The sequence below is a fragment of the Rhineura floridana genome, chromosome 6 (assembly GCF_030035675.1).
Source record: "Rhineura floridana isolate rRhiFlo1 chromosome 6, rRhiFlo1.hap2, whole genome shotgun sequence".
NCBI lineage: Eukaryota > Metazoa > Chordata > Lepidosauria > Squamata > Rhineuridae > Rhineura > Rhineura floridana.
In genome coordinates, this window is record NC_084485.1 from 103,175,480 (window position 1) to 103,192,016 (window position 16,537).

At 39.1% G+C, this 16,537-nt stretch overlaps 1 protein-coding gene across 8 annotated transcripts in view; it reads left to right on the forward strand.

Annotated features, from left to right (window-relative positions):
* Positions 1–16,537, forward strand: part of SGIP1 (SH3GL interacting endocytic adaptor 1) — a 245,368-nt gene that overhangs the window by 161,246 nt on the left and 67,585 nt on the right. For 7 of the 8 annotated variants that reach the window (XM_061633360.1, XM_061633359.1, XM_061633364.1 and 4 more), the window contains 4 exons: positions 3,047–3,121; positions 5,648–6,103; positions 12,470–12,594; positions 13,654–13,780. In XM_061633360.1, coding sequence (XP_061489344.1) covers positions 3,047–3,121; positions 5,648–6,103; positions 12,470–12,594; positions 13,654–13,780 — 783 coding nt within the window. The remainder of the gene's footprint in view (positions 1–3,046; positions 3,122–5,647; positions 6,104–12,469; positions 12,595–13,653; positions 13,781–16,537) is intronic. The other variant, XM_061633363.1, reaches the window with a different exon arrangement.

The following is a 16,537-nucleotide window of genomic DNA, read 5'->3' on the forward strand; positions in this document are numbered from 1 at the left end:
AATAATTCTGAGCCAGTTTGGGCAATGTGACAGCATCCTCAAGCATTCATTTAGCTTGCAACTTGGCAGAACCACAGCATCATTTTATCTGCCAGGTTTTTTTAGGGATGCTTGAGGAATTTGATCTTAGCTCATTCCTATATGAAATGGCCTGATCTGCACCTCTTGGTCTAATGTGCAGATTGGAACTTCACTGTCCACCATGTTTTGCACTCCTCAGCAGTTCTCTGCAGTTTAAACATATCAAAATACAGGTTTAAATACATACTTTGAGAGAAAATATTACTTTAAGAACTTGCATATCAGTGCAGAAAAGGAACAGAATGGAATTATGAATGAAAACATGTGAAAGTGACTGACTGGAAACAGATTCATTCCCCTGTAATTTTCTTTTGGCATTTTCTATGAATTTGGATTACCTGCTATTTCATTTAAAAAGGTGATGAATTAATCTTTTATAGTTATACATCAGAACACTGTAAATTCCACTTTTTCTTGTGTGTTATAAAGGCATTCCTTAGCATTCTCTCATAACTGTACTGCAGCATAGTATGGTCAACTTTGTAACCACATTTTAAATGTAAATTTACATGGGATTTTGCCAATCTTCTCCTGTGTGTGCATCAGGCACATTTTCTCTGGGAAGAGGAGGGACAGTTGTTCCTTCTCCAGTCAAAAAGTACACGGCCACAGAGGGGGCAGAATGTACGATGGTAACAGCGTCAAAATAATGCAGACTATACTTCAGGCTTGGTACACGGCCACAGAGGGGGCAGAATGTACGATGGTAATAGTGTCAGAATAATGCAGACTATATTTCAGGCTTGGTACACGGCCACAGAGGGGGCAGAATGTACAGTGTAGATCGCCCTGGTACACGGCCACAGAGGGGGCAGAATGTACAGTTCAACTAAGTTGTGTTTAGTACAGTAGCAACTGGCTGTGACACGGCCAAAAGGGGGCAGATTGTCCAGTTCAAAAAGTGTGCTGCCGTATGAGCCGCCTGCTCAGCCACGAGTGATTCCTCCTCTTTGCAGTTCAAATAGGTTGGAGCACAGTCACAGCCTTGATGAAGCCATTGACGTTCAATAGCTGCCGAGAGTCAGTTGTTGCAATAGGCAGTAGTAGAAGCCAGGTGAGAGAGGAACTCTTGTAGAGCTAAGTAGTCCTATCTATAACTCACATACAAGAAAAGCTTTCTCAAGGTAAAAAATCCCCCTTTATGTAGTGCAGGAAAGTCTAAACAAAAAGGGTGGGAAAAGAACGGGACAAACAAAATGGCACCCGTAACGGAGCGGGAAAAGTAACACTCAAAATGGCGGAGGAGTAATGGCGGACACTGAGGGGCGACAACGAAACTGACAGAAAAACTGTCTAGCACAGTCTCATGAGCTTGCGATAGTCGGTGGCTGAAAGGCGTAATCGCGGCTCTTTAATGAGGCACCGTAGCAGCTAAGGAGCGGTAGAGGAAGCTGCCGCCGACGACGACTACAGAGACTATCGCAGCGAGAACTTAAAGCCACAAGTCTGGGGGCGACAGCCGGGGCTTGAAAAATCTCCCAGGCGAGAGTCGCAGCCGCAAGCTCCCGGAGTGAATTTAAAGGGACGTCCGCGAGGCAAAAAGCCGCAGCAGAGCTCGGGAAGGCAGCGAAACAAACGGCCTCGTAGGGGAAAAGTGACTCCTGAAGGCACTAAAACAAAAGAGGGGTAAAGCAGAGAGCTGCAGCCGCAAGCTCCCGCTAAAAATAGAGAGAACCGCAGCCGCGGTCTCTCTAAGATCTAAGGCTAAAAGCCGGGGAAAGAAACGGCCCGGGCAAGGGAGAACCCCCCCAAGGGAATTCCCCAGGAATTTCACACAAACAGTGTTAAATACAAGACAGAGGGAAGGGAAGCACTTGGATACACACAAACGACAAAACCTTCACACCCTGTCAGACAAAAACACAAACAAACACCAAAGACTTAGCTAAATGCTACGCTATTGAAATCTCAATCTCGTTCAGAATGAACTGGAGAGTGGGAGGGGCCTGACGCCCCTAGTCTTGACTTCAAAGACATTCTTGCCTTCTCAAGATAGGTGGAGCTATAACCCGCAGTGAGGGCCGTACTCATATGAAAATCACCCTTCAGGTGAGACCAATGGTCCATTTTGTGGATGTGAAGTGTGTACTACTAACTTGTGGGTAATCCCAGTCTTTCGTGTGAAACAGAGCTTTTACTGTAAAATTTTTAAAAGCTGATACAAGGAAATGTTAAAAGGAAAAGAATGTAGAGAAGTTTCTGCAAAATACTGAAACTTTTCTGTGTGGTAATGAGACATTAATTGACCTGTAATCACTACTTTCACGGAGCAGTCTGTTAAGTATATTACACAATAAAATAGCAGTAGTTGTAGTCCTTATCTTTGCCAACACTGTCTTATCATTCACTGGGAATGTGCCATTTTCTTTGTAGAATTTATTGAAATAAGCCTTTTTTCTCTCTCATGCTGTCTGCAAAACCCTAAAAAGTCTATAAACAAATAGAGTAACTACTTTATGGCATGTAAGTCAGGTTGACTTCATTAGTGAGGATCTTGAGTTGCTTCATATTAGTAGTAGAATGCCTTTTGACTTCAGAAGAAAGGAAAACAACTTCTTTTTCTTCTACCTGTTACTTTTCTAATATCTTTAGAATACATCTCTGAAGGTTAGGGATTGGTTTGTGCAGCAGTTCGTTTTATGGAGTTATTGTGCTGGATACATAGGAGCACAAACTGAAGCCCGCTCACACAACAGGATAACCTTTCCCCCCTCTCATTGCTGCCCCTTGCACTCCCACCAAAAGGCCATTTCTCTGGGTTCAAGGTTCTCCAGAATAGCATGGAATATGGTCTGGGGGTGGTGGTGCAGCAACAGGAGGAATTGGCAAAAATTGAGGGAAATGCCTTCTGCTTGTGGAATGAACATTCTGGATCTCAACCATATCTTGATTGACTGTCTGAATATGAGTGAATTGTTTTATAAGCTTTGTCTATTATTTACTGAAAATTCTATCTGTCTTACAGCACCCCCACCACTTCCACCTAAGAATATTCCAGCTACACCTCCACGCACTAGTTCTCCTTTAACAGTTGGAGTAGGTAAGTACATTTTACACAAATGACTTCTAGATGTTTAAGATCCCCATTATACTGCAAAATAACTATGTTTCTATACAGCATATACTATGAACTGTAAATATGAAACCTTGTAATCGTATCTTAATAATAATAATATAATTCAATGCAATTCATGCACACATGATGCCCATGCACATATTTCCATCTGCCTTCAGATATCATAGCAGATTTTCCTTCTTTAGCAAAAAAAGTGCAAGCCCTAGTACATAATTGTTTTTGCTAAACCCCTTGAGATTTTGAAATTATATTCAATTATTATTTTTGTTGTTTTCGTTGTATTCAGATATTGAACAGGTTTTCCACAAAAATATGGCTATAATAACATTTTGTGTGAACAATTTGCCAGTAATGTTGTCAGCAGACTATTAATTTGTGTTAGACCCAGTCTGGGCATGAAAAGAAGTTGGGGAACTTTAATGAGCCGAGTCTGTCATGAATTTTAATATTCAGGGTTTCTGTTGATATCTGCAGGATTGTTGTAGTTGTAGATGTAAAATAAAACCTTGGAATTATGGAGTTCGTACAGAATTATGACTAAATGTAGTTAAAATGAAGGAAAAGATCATAGCTTGGATCCTAAGTTACGCCATGCCAGGGTGGGAGTGATTTCTGCCACCTTCCCTTCCATCAGCAGCCCCCTGTGCCATTTCCCACATGATTCCCAAACCTCCCCCAATCACCAGGAGCAGAGACACAGGAGAGGGAAATGAGGCAGGAAGCTGTTCTCCGAGTGTGAACTCTTGAAAGGAAACTCAGGATCCAAGTAATTGTGTCACATAGAAATGAGAAATCAGGTGCTTATAAGCATATAGTTCATTTTGCAAGTCAACATTGCCAGCTGTATGATTCCACTTGTAAACAATGGGAGTGCATTGCTTTGAATTAAATGTGTAAGTCTGGCTTTTGTTCAAATAAGAAAATGCAAATATGGCTTCTGAAAAGAAAAGCATAGTATGGGACATAAATGTTATCTTGTACAGTGCATGCAAACCTGATGTTTTAACAGTATTTCTCTAAAATATTTTTGAATTTGTGTCCTTTATTTAGCATTATTTTATTCCTATAAATGCTGCTATTCCCCATCCCCTACCCCATGTCAATGCTGGGTGAATATAATGCATACATGCAAATAGTAACATTTATCAAATGGACTGCACATCCATGTGTGATCATTTATTTCCTGGGTCTTCCTTGTTGCACATTTTATGTGAATCATGTTCAGGACATTAAGGAAATAAGATTTTTTCTTATTAACAAACCTTATATTAATTTGTAAAATAAAGTGTTTTTTCTATGACAATATGATGTGAACTGCAATTTTCCCATACTCCTTGTATTGGGAATTTATAGATAAAAGTTCAGTATACAGTTTTACTGAATTGTAGCTGCATGCTTCATTTTTGCACCAAAGAGATGACAGTCATATGTATATAAATTACAAGGTACCCATTCAGTGGTTGTAGGTCAAAGAACAGTAAAAACATTAGCTGTGTTCCAGAGCTTGCAGATAATTCCTACTCCTTTCTATGGAAAGAATGTATCTCTATGTTCACACAAGCATCCCCATTATATATGCATAGTGTGCAGTTAGAACTGCGAAATTATGACCACTGGATGTTATCCAGAACAAAAAAAACAAGCATGCTTAAAGCCTACTGATTTCAGTGGGACTTAAATTCACGTAACTTTTTTGGAAGGGTGGAGAGTGGGATAGCATCCAGTCAGCACTTAATCACTGGACAGAACACATATATTGAACGTTGGGCATAGAAGAGAAGGGGAAGTTTCTCTATCGTGCCTGGTGCTTTCAGAATCAGATGCTCCAAAATAAAGCAAAGCTTACAATACACTCTTTATTTATCATTTATATAGCAGTTTTTCATCTACAAAATGCCTCCCAGCTCTGATGATTTTCAGCAAGAGGCAGAGAAGGGGAAAAAATTAAAATCTGTTTCCTTTCCATTAATAAGCCTGTACATTTGCCCAGATGTAACAGATAATAATGATTGCTCAGCTCAAGAACTGAGCCTTTGGTTATGCTAAAATAGTGCCACAGTGTACACTGCACAGCACAAGCATACATATCTACATGCGAGTCAGCATGTTTAAATGTCAGTTTACCATTTTTGCTTGTAGTATTTACTAATAAAGTCAGTATGTTGACTGAGTTGTCCAAGCATTATTCCTAGATAGTAGTGTACTCCATTTGGATGTATTTATATGAACAAGATATGTAGGCAGTATGCTTCACATGCTGATCAACATGGAATGTACTTTTTTAAAAGAAATCATACAAATGCGATACCCCTGTTATGTGGATATTTGTGCATGTGAATTATATTCCCAATAGCACCTTAAAAATATGTTGTTAAAGTGTCTGTGCTAGAATGTAGCTGATTTTAAAAGCCCCATATGTAAGTAGAACATTAGTGCAACTTAGCTGTACAAGTTGATGTTAAAGTTTAAAATCAACTACTTTGACCACAGGAAATGACCAGACAGCAACAGAGGTCAAAAGTGACAAACTACCATCAATCAATGACTTGGACACCATTTTTGGCCCAGTATTATCCCCCAAGTCTGTTGCTGCTGACACGGAGGATAAGTGGATCAGTTTTTCTGATCTGTCCCTGGAAAACGTAACTCCAGAGGTGACTTCAAGGGAAAAAGTTGTGTCCCCACCTGTGGCATCAGAAACCTCAGATGAGCCTCCAGAGGCTGAAACCTCTCGCAGTGTTCCATCTCCACTCAATTTAGAAGAGGTTCAGAAGAAAGTTTCTGAGCAGACCCACGTTAAAGATGATAACTTAGCATCAGCAGCATCTCCTAAAGATTTTGGGGTGGGACAGAGAGCAACACCACCTCCCCCTCCACCACCTACCTACAGAACAGTGGTGTCATCACCCGGACCCAGCTCTGGCGGTGGCACAGGAAGCACCAGTGGTATGTCTAAACAGCTTTGAGTGTGCTTCAGTGTGGCCATGAATGCTGCCGTGTGAACACACAACCTTTTTAGCTAATCTTAGTTGGTTGGCTTTTAAGCATCAGTCATTCCCTTTGTTTGATTGTACTGTGCCCCGTGGCTTCTTTTTTCTTTTTATTCTGTGCTCATGTGGTCCAATTTAACCTTGAACCCTTGATACTCTGTGTTCTTTCCCTGCCATTGCTGAATGTCTGGTGTTACAGGGGAGCTCAATGTCTTTAATACCAGACACAGGTGGAAAAGCTATTACCTTAATTGAGAAGTTTAAGGTAAATTTATAAAACTTCCTAAGGAAGAAAACAACTAGCTGAAACTCTGTCCTCTCCCATTATGTAGCCATGCTTAATTTCTGCCCAGCAAGGAAAAGGCAGCTCCTTGTTTTTTCTCCAGGAGGAAGTGATGACCAAAGATATTCCTTTTTGCCAAGGAACCATAGACTCTTGTTTACCTTCCCCAGACAACTGGTGAAGCTTTTATAGGCATTCTTACACTTCTGATTCAGGAATGGTGCAATCTGTGGGCAATATGAGGGAAGTACTGTGTGTCAGCTGGTTGTTGATGGGAAGGATCTCATGCTATCTTTGCACATTCTTCCCACGCTTCTTTTGGGAACCATAACTTTCAGCAGATCCAAATCAATACTGAACGTTAAAATATCTAAAAAGAAGTCTCTCCTCATCTCCCATCCGGGCTTTCGAATTAGATCAGTGGAGGAGTGAGAAGAAGGCAAGCTTCACAACAAAAGTAGTTGGATGGCTTTAAAAGAGACAAATTCAAATTAGACAAATTCATGGAAGATAAAGCTATCAGTGACTACTAGCCAAGATGGCTATGTTCTAGCTCTGTTGTCAGAGCAATATGCCTCTGAATGCCAGTTGCTGGGAATCACAAGTAGGGAGAGTGCTCTTGCTCTGGTCCTGCTTGCAGACTTCACCTAGGCATCTGGTTGGCCACTGCGAGAACAGAATGCTGAACTAGATGCTCCATTGGCCTGATTCAGCAGGTTCTCCTTATGAGCCTGTGTGGTGTAATGGTTAGAGTGTTTGACTATGACCCAGGATACCAGGGTTCAAATTCCCAATCAGCCATGAGGCTCATTGGGTGACCTTGGGCCAGTCACTGTCTCTCAACCTAACCTACCTCACATTGTAACAGTGACCCAAGAAGCAATAGCGGATATTGTCAAAGACCATTTTAGTTCCCATGTTGCTTTTCAAAGGAACTTCGTTTCCCCACTTTTCTGTTTTAAAGAGAAGACTTGGAAGTGGATAGAGAAAGCAAACTGTAGTTCAGAAATGTAAGATTCTCAACTATTACAGACAGAAATTAAGTTATGTGTCATGCAAGCTGTACTTCCTGAAATTCCCTCTTCTGCACAACTATTAAAGGTGCAGCAGCACTGTCCTCCATAAAATCCAAGGTCCAAACCAAATGGGACCCTAAATAAGTCACTTCAATTTGTATTTGGGTTTGGAGTTTTTACTGTTAATAGCAGCATGTATGTGGGAGGAATCAATTTTTTCCATGTCTTATGGAGAAAGGGTTTAATCCTTTTCTCACCATCTCCCTAAAACTGCTGTTAGCATGATGATGTGGGAAAGACCTCCCATTAGCACCCATGAAAGTTTCTCTTCTGGGATTGATTTTCATTGGAACTGCAGTGGAGAAGGAAAGGGTTTAAATCTCTCCTCTCTGCATGCCACAGTCCCGATAATTGTTACTTCCTTGCAGCAGCTATTAACATTTTAAGCACACACCACACAACTTCAAGTGGCATGCTTAGTATTACTTTTAGTTTGTCACTAAGGCTGGACATAGCTGCCAGTGGCCATTCTGTTATAATTACCACCACAGCCTTCTAATTTGTGACAGGCAACCTCCCCTCAACCCATCTCAAGAATCTTTTGGGGGGTTGGTTTTTTGTTTTTTTTAAAGCAACAATATTTTTTACTAATATTGTTGAGGACAATTTAGAAAAGAAAACAAACAGGTGAATCATATGAACTCCAACTGGTGAATGGGACTGCTCCTCCAGAGTGAGAAAGGGTGTTTCAAGTTTCTACTTAATTGGCAACTGTTTCCTGGCCATGCTGGGGAGCCTGGGTTTTTAGGAATGACAGGTCTTTTCAAGTTAAGGAGAGGCTAGAAAAGTCTCTTCTGTCTCAAGCAAGCCCTCCCAGCTACTCCTGACATCCTCTCCCTTCTCAAGCAAAAGGGGGATGTTCTTTATTGTTTGCTTGGTTTTGCTTGGGGAGGGAAACTGGAAGAGAGGGCTGACTAGCAGTAGAGTTAGAGACAAACTTCATCTTGAGGTAGATCTGAATTTGAAGGGGTCTGGGTGAAACTTGCAGTCATGTGAGACTTTTCAAACCCCCTCCATTGCAAATTGTTCCATCACTACTCTAATAAGCAAAACAAATACTCTTACTGCCCTTTTAAAAAAACATATATTGCCTTTTCCTAAGGGAAGGAATTGCATAGTTATGTCCCTGATGTGACCACTGAATTTGTTTAAGGCTAATCATCCCTATAAACTGAAGTACTGTGAATAAGTACTATCTGGTATCCAGTACTCACATTCCCGTAGTGCAGGTACAGCAAAAGGAGCCTTGGCCCTCCAGATGTTGCGAACGACAACTTCCATCAGCCCCGCAAGCACAGCCAATGGCCGGGGATGGTGGGAGTTATGGTTCAGCAGCATCTGGATGGCCAAAGGTTCCCCACAGTTGTGCTAGCACAAGAGATCTGTGCTAGCAGAATGGAACTTTTCTCTCTTCTTCCCTGCAGCTCCCCGCCCCCCCCCCGGCATGCTCTCAAAATCAGCTGTGGAGGGTTAGGGGACCTGCTAGAGAAGACTTTGGGAGTGTACAGGGGAATAGATAAGCCATTATGTATGATGAACAGCAGCGACACTGTGACATAACCTAGCTTCTGAGAAATTCATTTTTTAGTTAAACCATTTTAAAAAAATTAAAGTGAAACCTTGCATGAGCTGATTTGTTAGTTTTTTATGAGTATTTGTTAAAGTTCACTTAAATTAATTTAGAAAAAAGATTCTTCTAGTCCTCACACTCCTTGTGTGTTTTCTAAAAGTTTGATAGTTGGTTCATGTTAGGGCTGCAATCCTGTACAAACTTAGCTAGAAGTAAGTTCTATTGCAATCAATAGGATTTACTTCTGGGGAGACATGAATAGGATTGCCCAATCAGTAACTCAACTTGAAATGTGAAGTGCATGTGATGAATTAGCTGTAAAATTTTAACAATATCTGTTTTATGAAAGTCTTGGGTTCCTATTCAAATAGTGGTAGTACAAAAGAGAGGCTGTGCATTATTTACTGTGCACGCAGCTCTCACAGAACAGTTGAGACTGAAGAGATAATTTAGCAGCCCTTTCGATAGAGAACTTGGTGATAAATCCAGTTAAGGAGAAGAGGGTGCCTAGAATGATCCAGGCATGCACATGTACACAAACCCTTTCTTTCCCAGGGCGCATTCCCTGCCTAACTTTAAAAACTCTCATAAACCCTGCTTTTTTGGAGTTTCAGTGGGTGTATCCTTCTAAAATAGGTATGCAGACAAGTTTCCAAATGTGCGACAGATGTGCTTGTGTGTGCAGTCACCACAGCAGGTCATTATGTGGAAAATTATTTCCAGGTATGGGCTGCTGTTGCTGAATTGGAACAAAAGTCCTCAAAATTCTGCACATTTTAGGCAAGAATAATGAGACCTAATCTTGAGCAAGTACGTTGAACTTTTTAGTAGAGCTCAAATTGAAAGCTGATCACATTTGCTTAACAACTGGTAAGAAAGGAATGGTCTCAACTATCACCAAAACTACTACTTGATTAGAGTTGACTTTCAAAATAGTGCCTTTTCCACTGGCAACACATGAGCACTAATTTAGCCCAGTTCTACATTTGATGTTGAGGTTGAAGAAGATTATTTTTAGTGAGGCCACAAGTGTGGGAATATTTTGAAACAGTTTTAAGGGTAGTATTCCCACAGTTGTGGCTTCACTAAAAATAATCTTCAACCTCAACATCAGACCTAGAACTGGGCTCCTAGTTTTTCTACATTTATGGTGCTACATTATAGTAATAAGTACAGCTGAAATTAATGATCATTTAGTTAATCTTGAATTTGTTGCCAGTTGAAAAGGCACTATAATGTCTACCCTAGAAAATAGATCTTTTTTAAAAAAAAAGAAGATATCTGCGACACTTTGGAACAGCTCCTAGATGTAGAGCTCTAGTGGTGTATCTGTAATAAAAAGCCCTCTTTTAGTTGATCACTGAGATGACAGCCAAGCTCCAAGATTCCATCTGTTTCACTATTTTCATAGGACAGGATTCTGGTAGCTTTGTGAGGCAAGATTTGCCATAATTAGTTAAAATCATGTTTTTATTACTAATAGCTTCAGCGCTTTGCAGTTCAAAATCTTTTTTGCTCTAATTTATTAAATCTCAAAGTCATTCAGTAATCTGGGATTAATATTTGTGTGCTAGACATTTAGTACAATTGGGTTTTTATGTTTTAATGAGGCAGAAAAATAGTAGTTTGAATGCACAGAATTTGGCACTTGAGCAGTATGCTGTTTTCCCTGTGTCAATAAGTAAGGTTTTAAATGGCCAAAGCTTTTCCAAGACTTTACCTTGAGCAAATGCAACATCATTTCATAATCATCTTTAGCACTATATTTTTTAAAGCTCCATGCATCATCTTCTGATAGCTGTGCATTTTACGTGTGTGTTACACTGATTGCATGCAGCATGTAATCAGTAAGTGTTTATGAATAGCACTGTAATGCTAATATAACAAAACCAACCCATGCACAACTTGGATGTAAAATGTCTTGTTTAACTTTAAAGGACTGACTGGTTTTAGTAACTGTGAAAAGTGTGAGGGATTTGTGATCTGTTTGAAAATAGAATATATTCCCATTTCTTTTTTCATTTGGAATATGGCTTTGTCATTTACTTTACACAGATATCTGTTATTTTGATCTTGGGAGGGAGGACATGTACAAAATACCATACTCCAGCATGCTCAAATGGAGGAAGGTTTACAGCAATTTTTAAAAAAATGCTTCCTTTAGCAGCACGACAGCCACTGCAGCGTAGTTCCTTCCTGTGTTCCTCAGCAATGTCTGTCATATGTTCACAGTATGTACAAGGAGTACATGCTGTGGATCCTTCCCACGCTACTATTGTTCCAGTTTCCAGGAAGAATAGTGCTAGAATGGGAAGGAGACACAGCAAGAATTCCTCCTGTGACACCAGACTTTTGGCATTACCAAGCAGGTGTGAAGGAGCAGCGCTGTTGTAGCTCAGATGCCACTGAAGTTAACCTGGACAGGTAACTCAACCCTTACCCAGTAGTCCTGTTCAGTCAGTTTCTTTTGTTACCTCCTCACAATTACATTTAGAAAAATCTTCTATGCTGTTTTTGCATAGTATATTATATACATTGCTGTGGAATTGCTGAACTGTATTTTGATATGTGTCAATAACTGTATTTACATCAGCATGTCACTCAGGCAATTTAAATGTTCCCCCCTTTTGTTGTTGTTTAAACTGCTTTTTGTTCAATAGTCATCAGTGATGATATGGAACATTTATTATACACTTTGGAAGGGAGATAATTTTTCAATTTCTTAAATACCTGCATTCCAGGTCATTTTAGCATCAGTCTTTTACCATTGTAATTCTGTTAGTTATTATTTTATTGGCTAGCATCTTACAATTACAATCACGTGAAAAGAACTGTGCAAGATTTATTTCTTTGTGCACCATTGTCCACTAAGAGTCAAGGGATATTCCATTGTTACATCATAGCTTTCTATTGTGTAGCACCAGTTACATTTGCGTAACAAGAACACATTATGCTTTGTAGCAAGAGGATAATGAGGAATGTGTAAATTCTAGGGATGCCCAAGAAAGAACAATATTTTGACATTTTTAGCAACCATCTTTCATCTAAAGTGGATGCAGTTCACCAAGTGCTGCTTCCTCATTTAGGTTAATGAGGTTTATGAAGGAGTAATACAGGAACTGCAGTCATAATGTCTTCATTGTCAAATGCATGTGAAAACTATTGGCATAATAGCAGAGAAAAATCTTTTCTTTGTTGTAACTTCTTCACTTAGCAACTTTCTGACCTTATCCAATTCCCATCTACACATCAATTGTGCCAGCATAAGTCAAAAGCTGTTTGGGCAGTTGTTTGCTTCATGGCCTGCTCTATGTTGAGGTGGTTTGATCAAGGGGGGGGGGAACTATGGTGCGGACAGCTCAACACCATATTTATAGTATGTGTGTATTTCAGGTTCATCATCTCCTGCTCGACCTGCAACCCCACTGGCATCTTGCAGCAGCCCTACTCCCCCACCTCCTCCGCCTAGACCCCCATCTCGTCCAAAATTGCCTCCAGGGAAACCTGGAGTTGATGTGGTAGGTTTAGCTTTTTCATAATCGCTAATTAAATTGAATCAGCATGTCTTCTGTCCAGCATGGTACAGATAAATAGAGATGAAAAAAATTCAGAACAAATGACTTTTGCCTTGTCCCTAACTGATGTTTGATTCCCCCCTTTATTTGAAATCATACAAAGAAACTCTCTTGATGACAATAAAACAGCAGACTATTATGGAAAGTCCACATTTGAAATTGCATTCTAAAGCATATGTCAAGAAAACCATGTTCAAAAGCAGATACACATCAATTAATCTGAAATTGTCAGATACCAGTAATGGCATGTACCTTTTCACATCTCCTGAAATGCATGGACTTGTACGTACTTAAGCACACCAAAGGCCTGCTTCAAATTTTACACTTTTCTATATGGAAAGTACTTTTCTGTCAGGAAAAGGGTAAATATTGTTTGTAGTTCCTGTTATGTGACAACTGTAGATGTACCTTCTACTGTGTGTAAACAATCTTGAGAGGTAACAGCCAATCACAGATTCCCAGCATATATTCACATAGACTTTTTACTATCACCATCCATGACTGTCCACATGCTGTTTTCATATGTTCTTACACAGCCATGCTTGCTGTATAAGGAAAACATCTGAAACAACCCTATGTATATTGAGATTTCTGAGAAGAAATCCACTAGTGTGGATTCCCGTACTGAAATTAATCCATTGATTTTGTTTGAACAATTGTTTAGTTTTTCACCTGTGAACTATTTCACTTGCACCACAGTTTTTGCAATTTCAAATGCATCCCCCAGTTGTTACATTCTGCAACATGTTCCTCATCTCCACTTCAGATATAGATTATGTGTATTAAAGAGCTCAGTGAAACCTTTGGTCATGCAACTGGGGTAGTAATAATTGAATAGCAGCTTAGAAATCAATGGGTCTGTATATCTACTCAGTGTGTCTTGATTAATTGTTGGTGTACCACAGGCCTAAGAGAGCATGTGCGGTTATATGTATTCTTATCTGTGTTGATGTTCAGAAATGCACTGTGTGTATTTTTAATCTTGTTTATGTTTGTCTACAGTCTAGACCTTTTAGCCCTCCAGTTCACTCATCCAGCCCTCCTCCGATAGCACCTTTAGCACGTGCTGAAAGCACCTCTTCCATATCATCTACCAATTCCTTGAGTGCAGCTACGACACCAACAATTGGTAACGAAAAACTTTTTTCTTTTGAAGAATAGTTCCATGAGCAGAATGGCTTAAATATTTTGGTTTCTGAAACCCTTTTATCCGGTTATATTTTCTTTGTTTTTGTTGTCATGGTCATGTTATGTTAAAGCACTTTTTAACGTAAATGAGAATTACAATCTTGATTAACACTAGACTACAGCATTTGTGATTTATGTGTGTGTATATAATAGCAGAGATCTGAAGGGGTGCACAGGCACCCTTTTTTCCTAAGTTTTATATAGACAGAATGTGCCCCCAGAGAATCTCTTAAATTTCACCAAGTTCAGGAAGCAGTTTTTATTTGGGGAGAGAGCTTTTTCAAGGGGAAATCAGGAACTGAGCTCATCTGCTGACACATTTTCCATACTGAGAAGCTCTTCTGCCTAAACACACAGCTGCTTTTTCAGTTGGAGAAACAGTAGAGAATTCAGTGTGGCAGTTTCTGTGTTTCCCTTTGGATTTTGACCACTATAGATATAAAAAGTTTCAGTGTCATTATTGGGGCTATAAAGCAGGACTAATAGCCCAGGAATATGGCAGTAGTATAGTTCATTGTTAAATTAGTTAGATGCAATGAAATTAGATAATGCAATAAAAAGAAAAGAAAGCTTCACACAAAATTAATCTTAGTAAGGAAAATAAGAAAGAATAGCAGGAGTGGAAAGTACACTATAAAACCAGTTATTGTTAAAAAGTGTTAAAAAGTTAAAAATGTAGAAAGTTGTACTGAAGACATTTTTCTTATTCAGTAGAAGTTAGATTACACTTGTTAAATGTTTCATGGCTGACAATGGCTTGATGTTGATGTTGATGTTGTTATTCTCTGGTCCTCTCTGTTTTCCCTGCCGTCTCCCTTCTTCTCCTTCTCCTCCTCCTCCTCCTCCTCCTCCCAACATATATTTGGATTCTCCCTGTCATTCTTGATTTTATTTGCAATACTTTTCTTCTTCCTCTTTCTACTTTAAAACCACCTTCTTCCCTCTGATATAGTTATTTTGTGCTACAGACTCCAGGTTTTCCTTTTTGACCTGCCTTTCCTTTTATCAACACTTCTTCTCTTCTACAGACCATCTCTGTCTCCTTCAGTTCTCATTGTATACCAGGTTGTTTTCTTAATTTGTTTTCCCTTTTTTGACATCCCTTTGGACCCGTTCTGCTATTAGTCTAAACTTTGTTTCTTTGGTGTTCCTGCTATGTGCCTCTTACCTCGATTTTTTTTTTGACTATTTTCTAATCTGTGCATTTGAACTGTTGTTCAAATTGTCTTTCTGGCTATACTGAATGAAGTCAGCATGGCAATAAATTGGATATTCCTTCCAAGAAGGTCAGAAATAAAAAAGAACTGATATTGATGTGTTTTGTCTTTGAGTGATAGCCAATGAAGCACACTACTGACTTCTCATATTACTGGCTTTTGGTTCTAACTTGATTATAGTCATTTTTAGATACTTATTTTGCTCATTAGAAAATTAAGACACTGTCAGCTGGAGCATATATTCAAACCTCCAGTAATAATTTGTTAAATACTGAATCTGGTTTGAAGTACTTTCAATTTTCTTTGTCAACATTCACTTGTATTTCTTTCTGCATATTGCATGTAAAGTGGGGGGGGGTGCTTAAGGCAATTTTCTGGCTCCATGTTTCCTTTTTCATACCTATGTCTTTTGTTTCTGTTGCTGCTGGTCAGTGCAATGACCGGGGTGATCTAAATGCATATCAGTCCAACATACTGAAAATCATTTCAAAGACCAAACTTACAAAATCATATTGTTAACTAAGAGGCTATGTCATCAGTGACTCAATTCCTTGTATGTGAAGTATTGTGTTCCATGGGGTGGTGTAACTTGTCTGAAACTGATGTCAATCAGTAGTTTTTTTATGAGACACACTGTTGTGTGTTGTTATCAGTAACTGTATTTCAGAACCTAAGATTTGTGAAAAGGACTACTTTCAGTTGAAAAATGTTAGTCTAGGTTTTGTTCAGGTAAAACAGGTGATGAGAAAAATATATTCTATTTAAATAATAGTTTTTCCCATATATAAGCATGAACATGATGACTTTGAGGGAAAACAATTAATTTGTCATTATGTACATTTTCATTAATGGAAGTAAAGTTCCTCTCTACTTTATAAATAATTTCATTTCCATTCTGCTTCTGTCAGAGGAAAATATTTCAGAAGAGCCCAGAATAAAATATTCTAGAGAAATGTGTTGTTTTTTAAATGAAATCACTACTGATAAATAGGGACACTCTTGGTTTCTGTTTGATTTTAGGATTGCAGTTGTGAAAGTGAAAATGAACATTGATATATAGTCAGGATTCTTGGACTGTTATGCAACATGATTCCACACATTTGGCTATCCTTCAAATTGATATTCAGAATGTGGCGACTGCAAAAGTGTCCAAATATTTAATTTGTTAAAATTACAATATTTATGTTCTGCATTTTGTCAAGTTACACAAAGACCGCTACCAGACCATCCAACTTGTAAATACAACATTGAAAAAACTTCTGATGACAGTTCAAATATAAACAACCATTAAAATATCTATCAAATCATTGTCAAGAAAGGGTTGCCTAAAAAGGAAGCTTTTACAGTCTTTCTAAAAGCCTGTGCAAGTGAGTAGATCATCTTTCATTTTTCAGGCTTTTCAGTGGTTGGAAGGAACCTGTTGCTCAATAGCTCAACAGAGAAGGCTCTTGGAACTGCAGCCTTGAAAAAGTGTTGTAGAT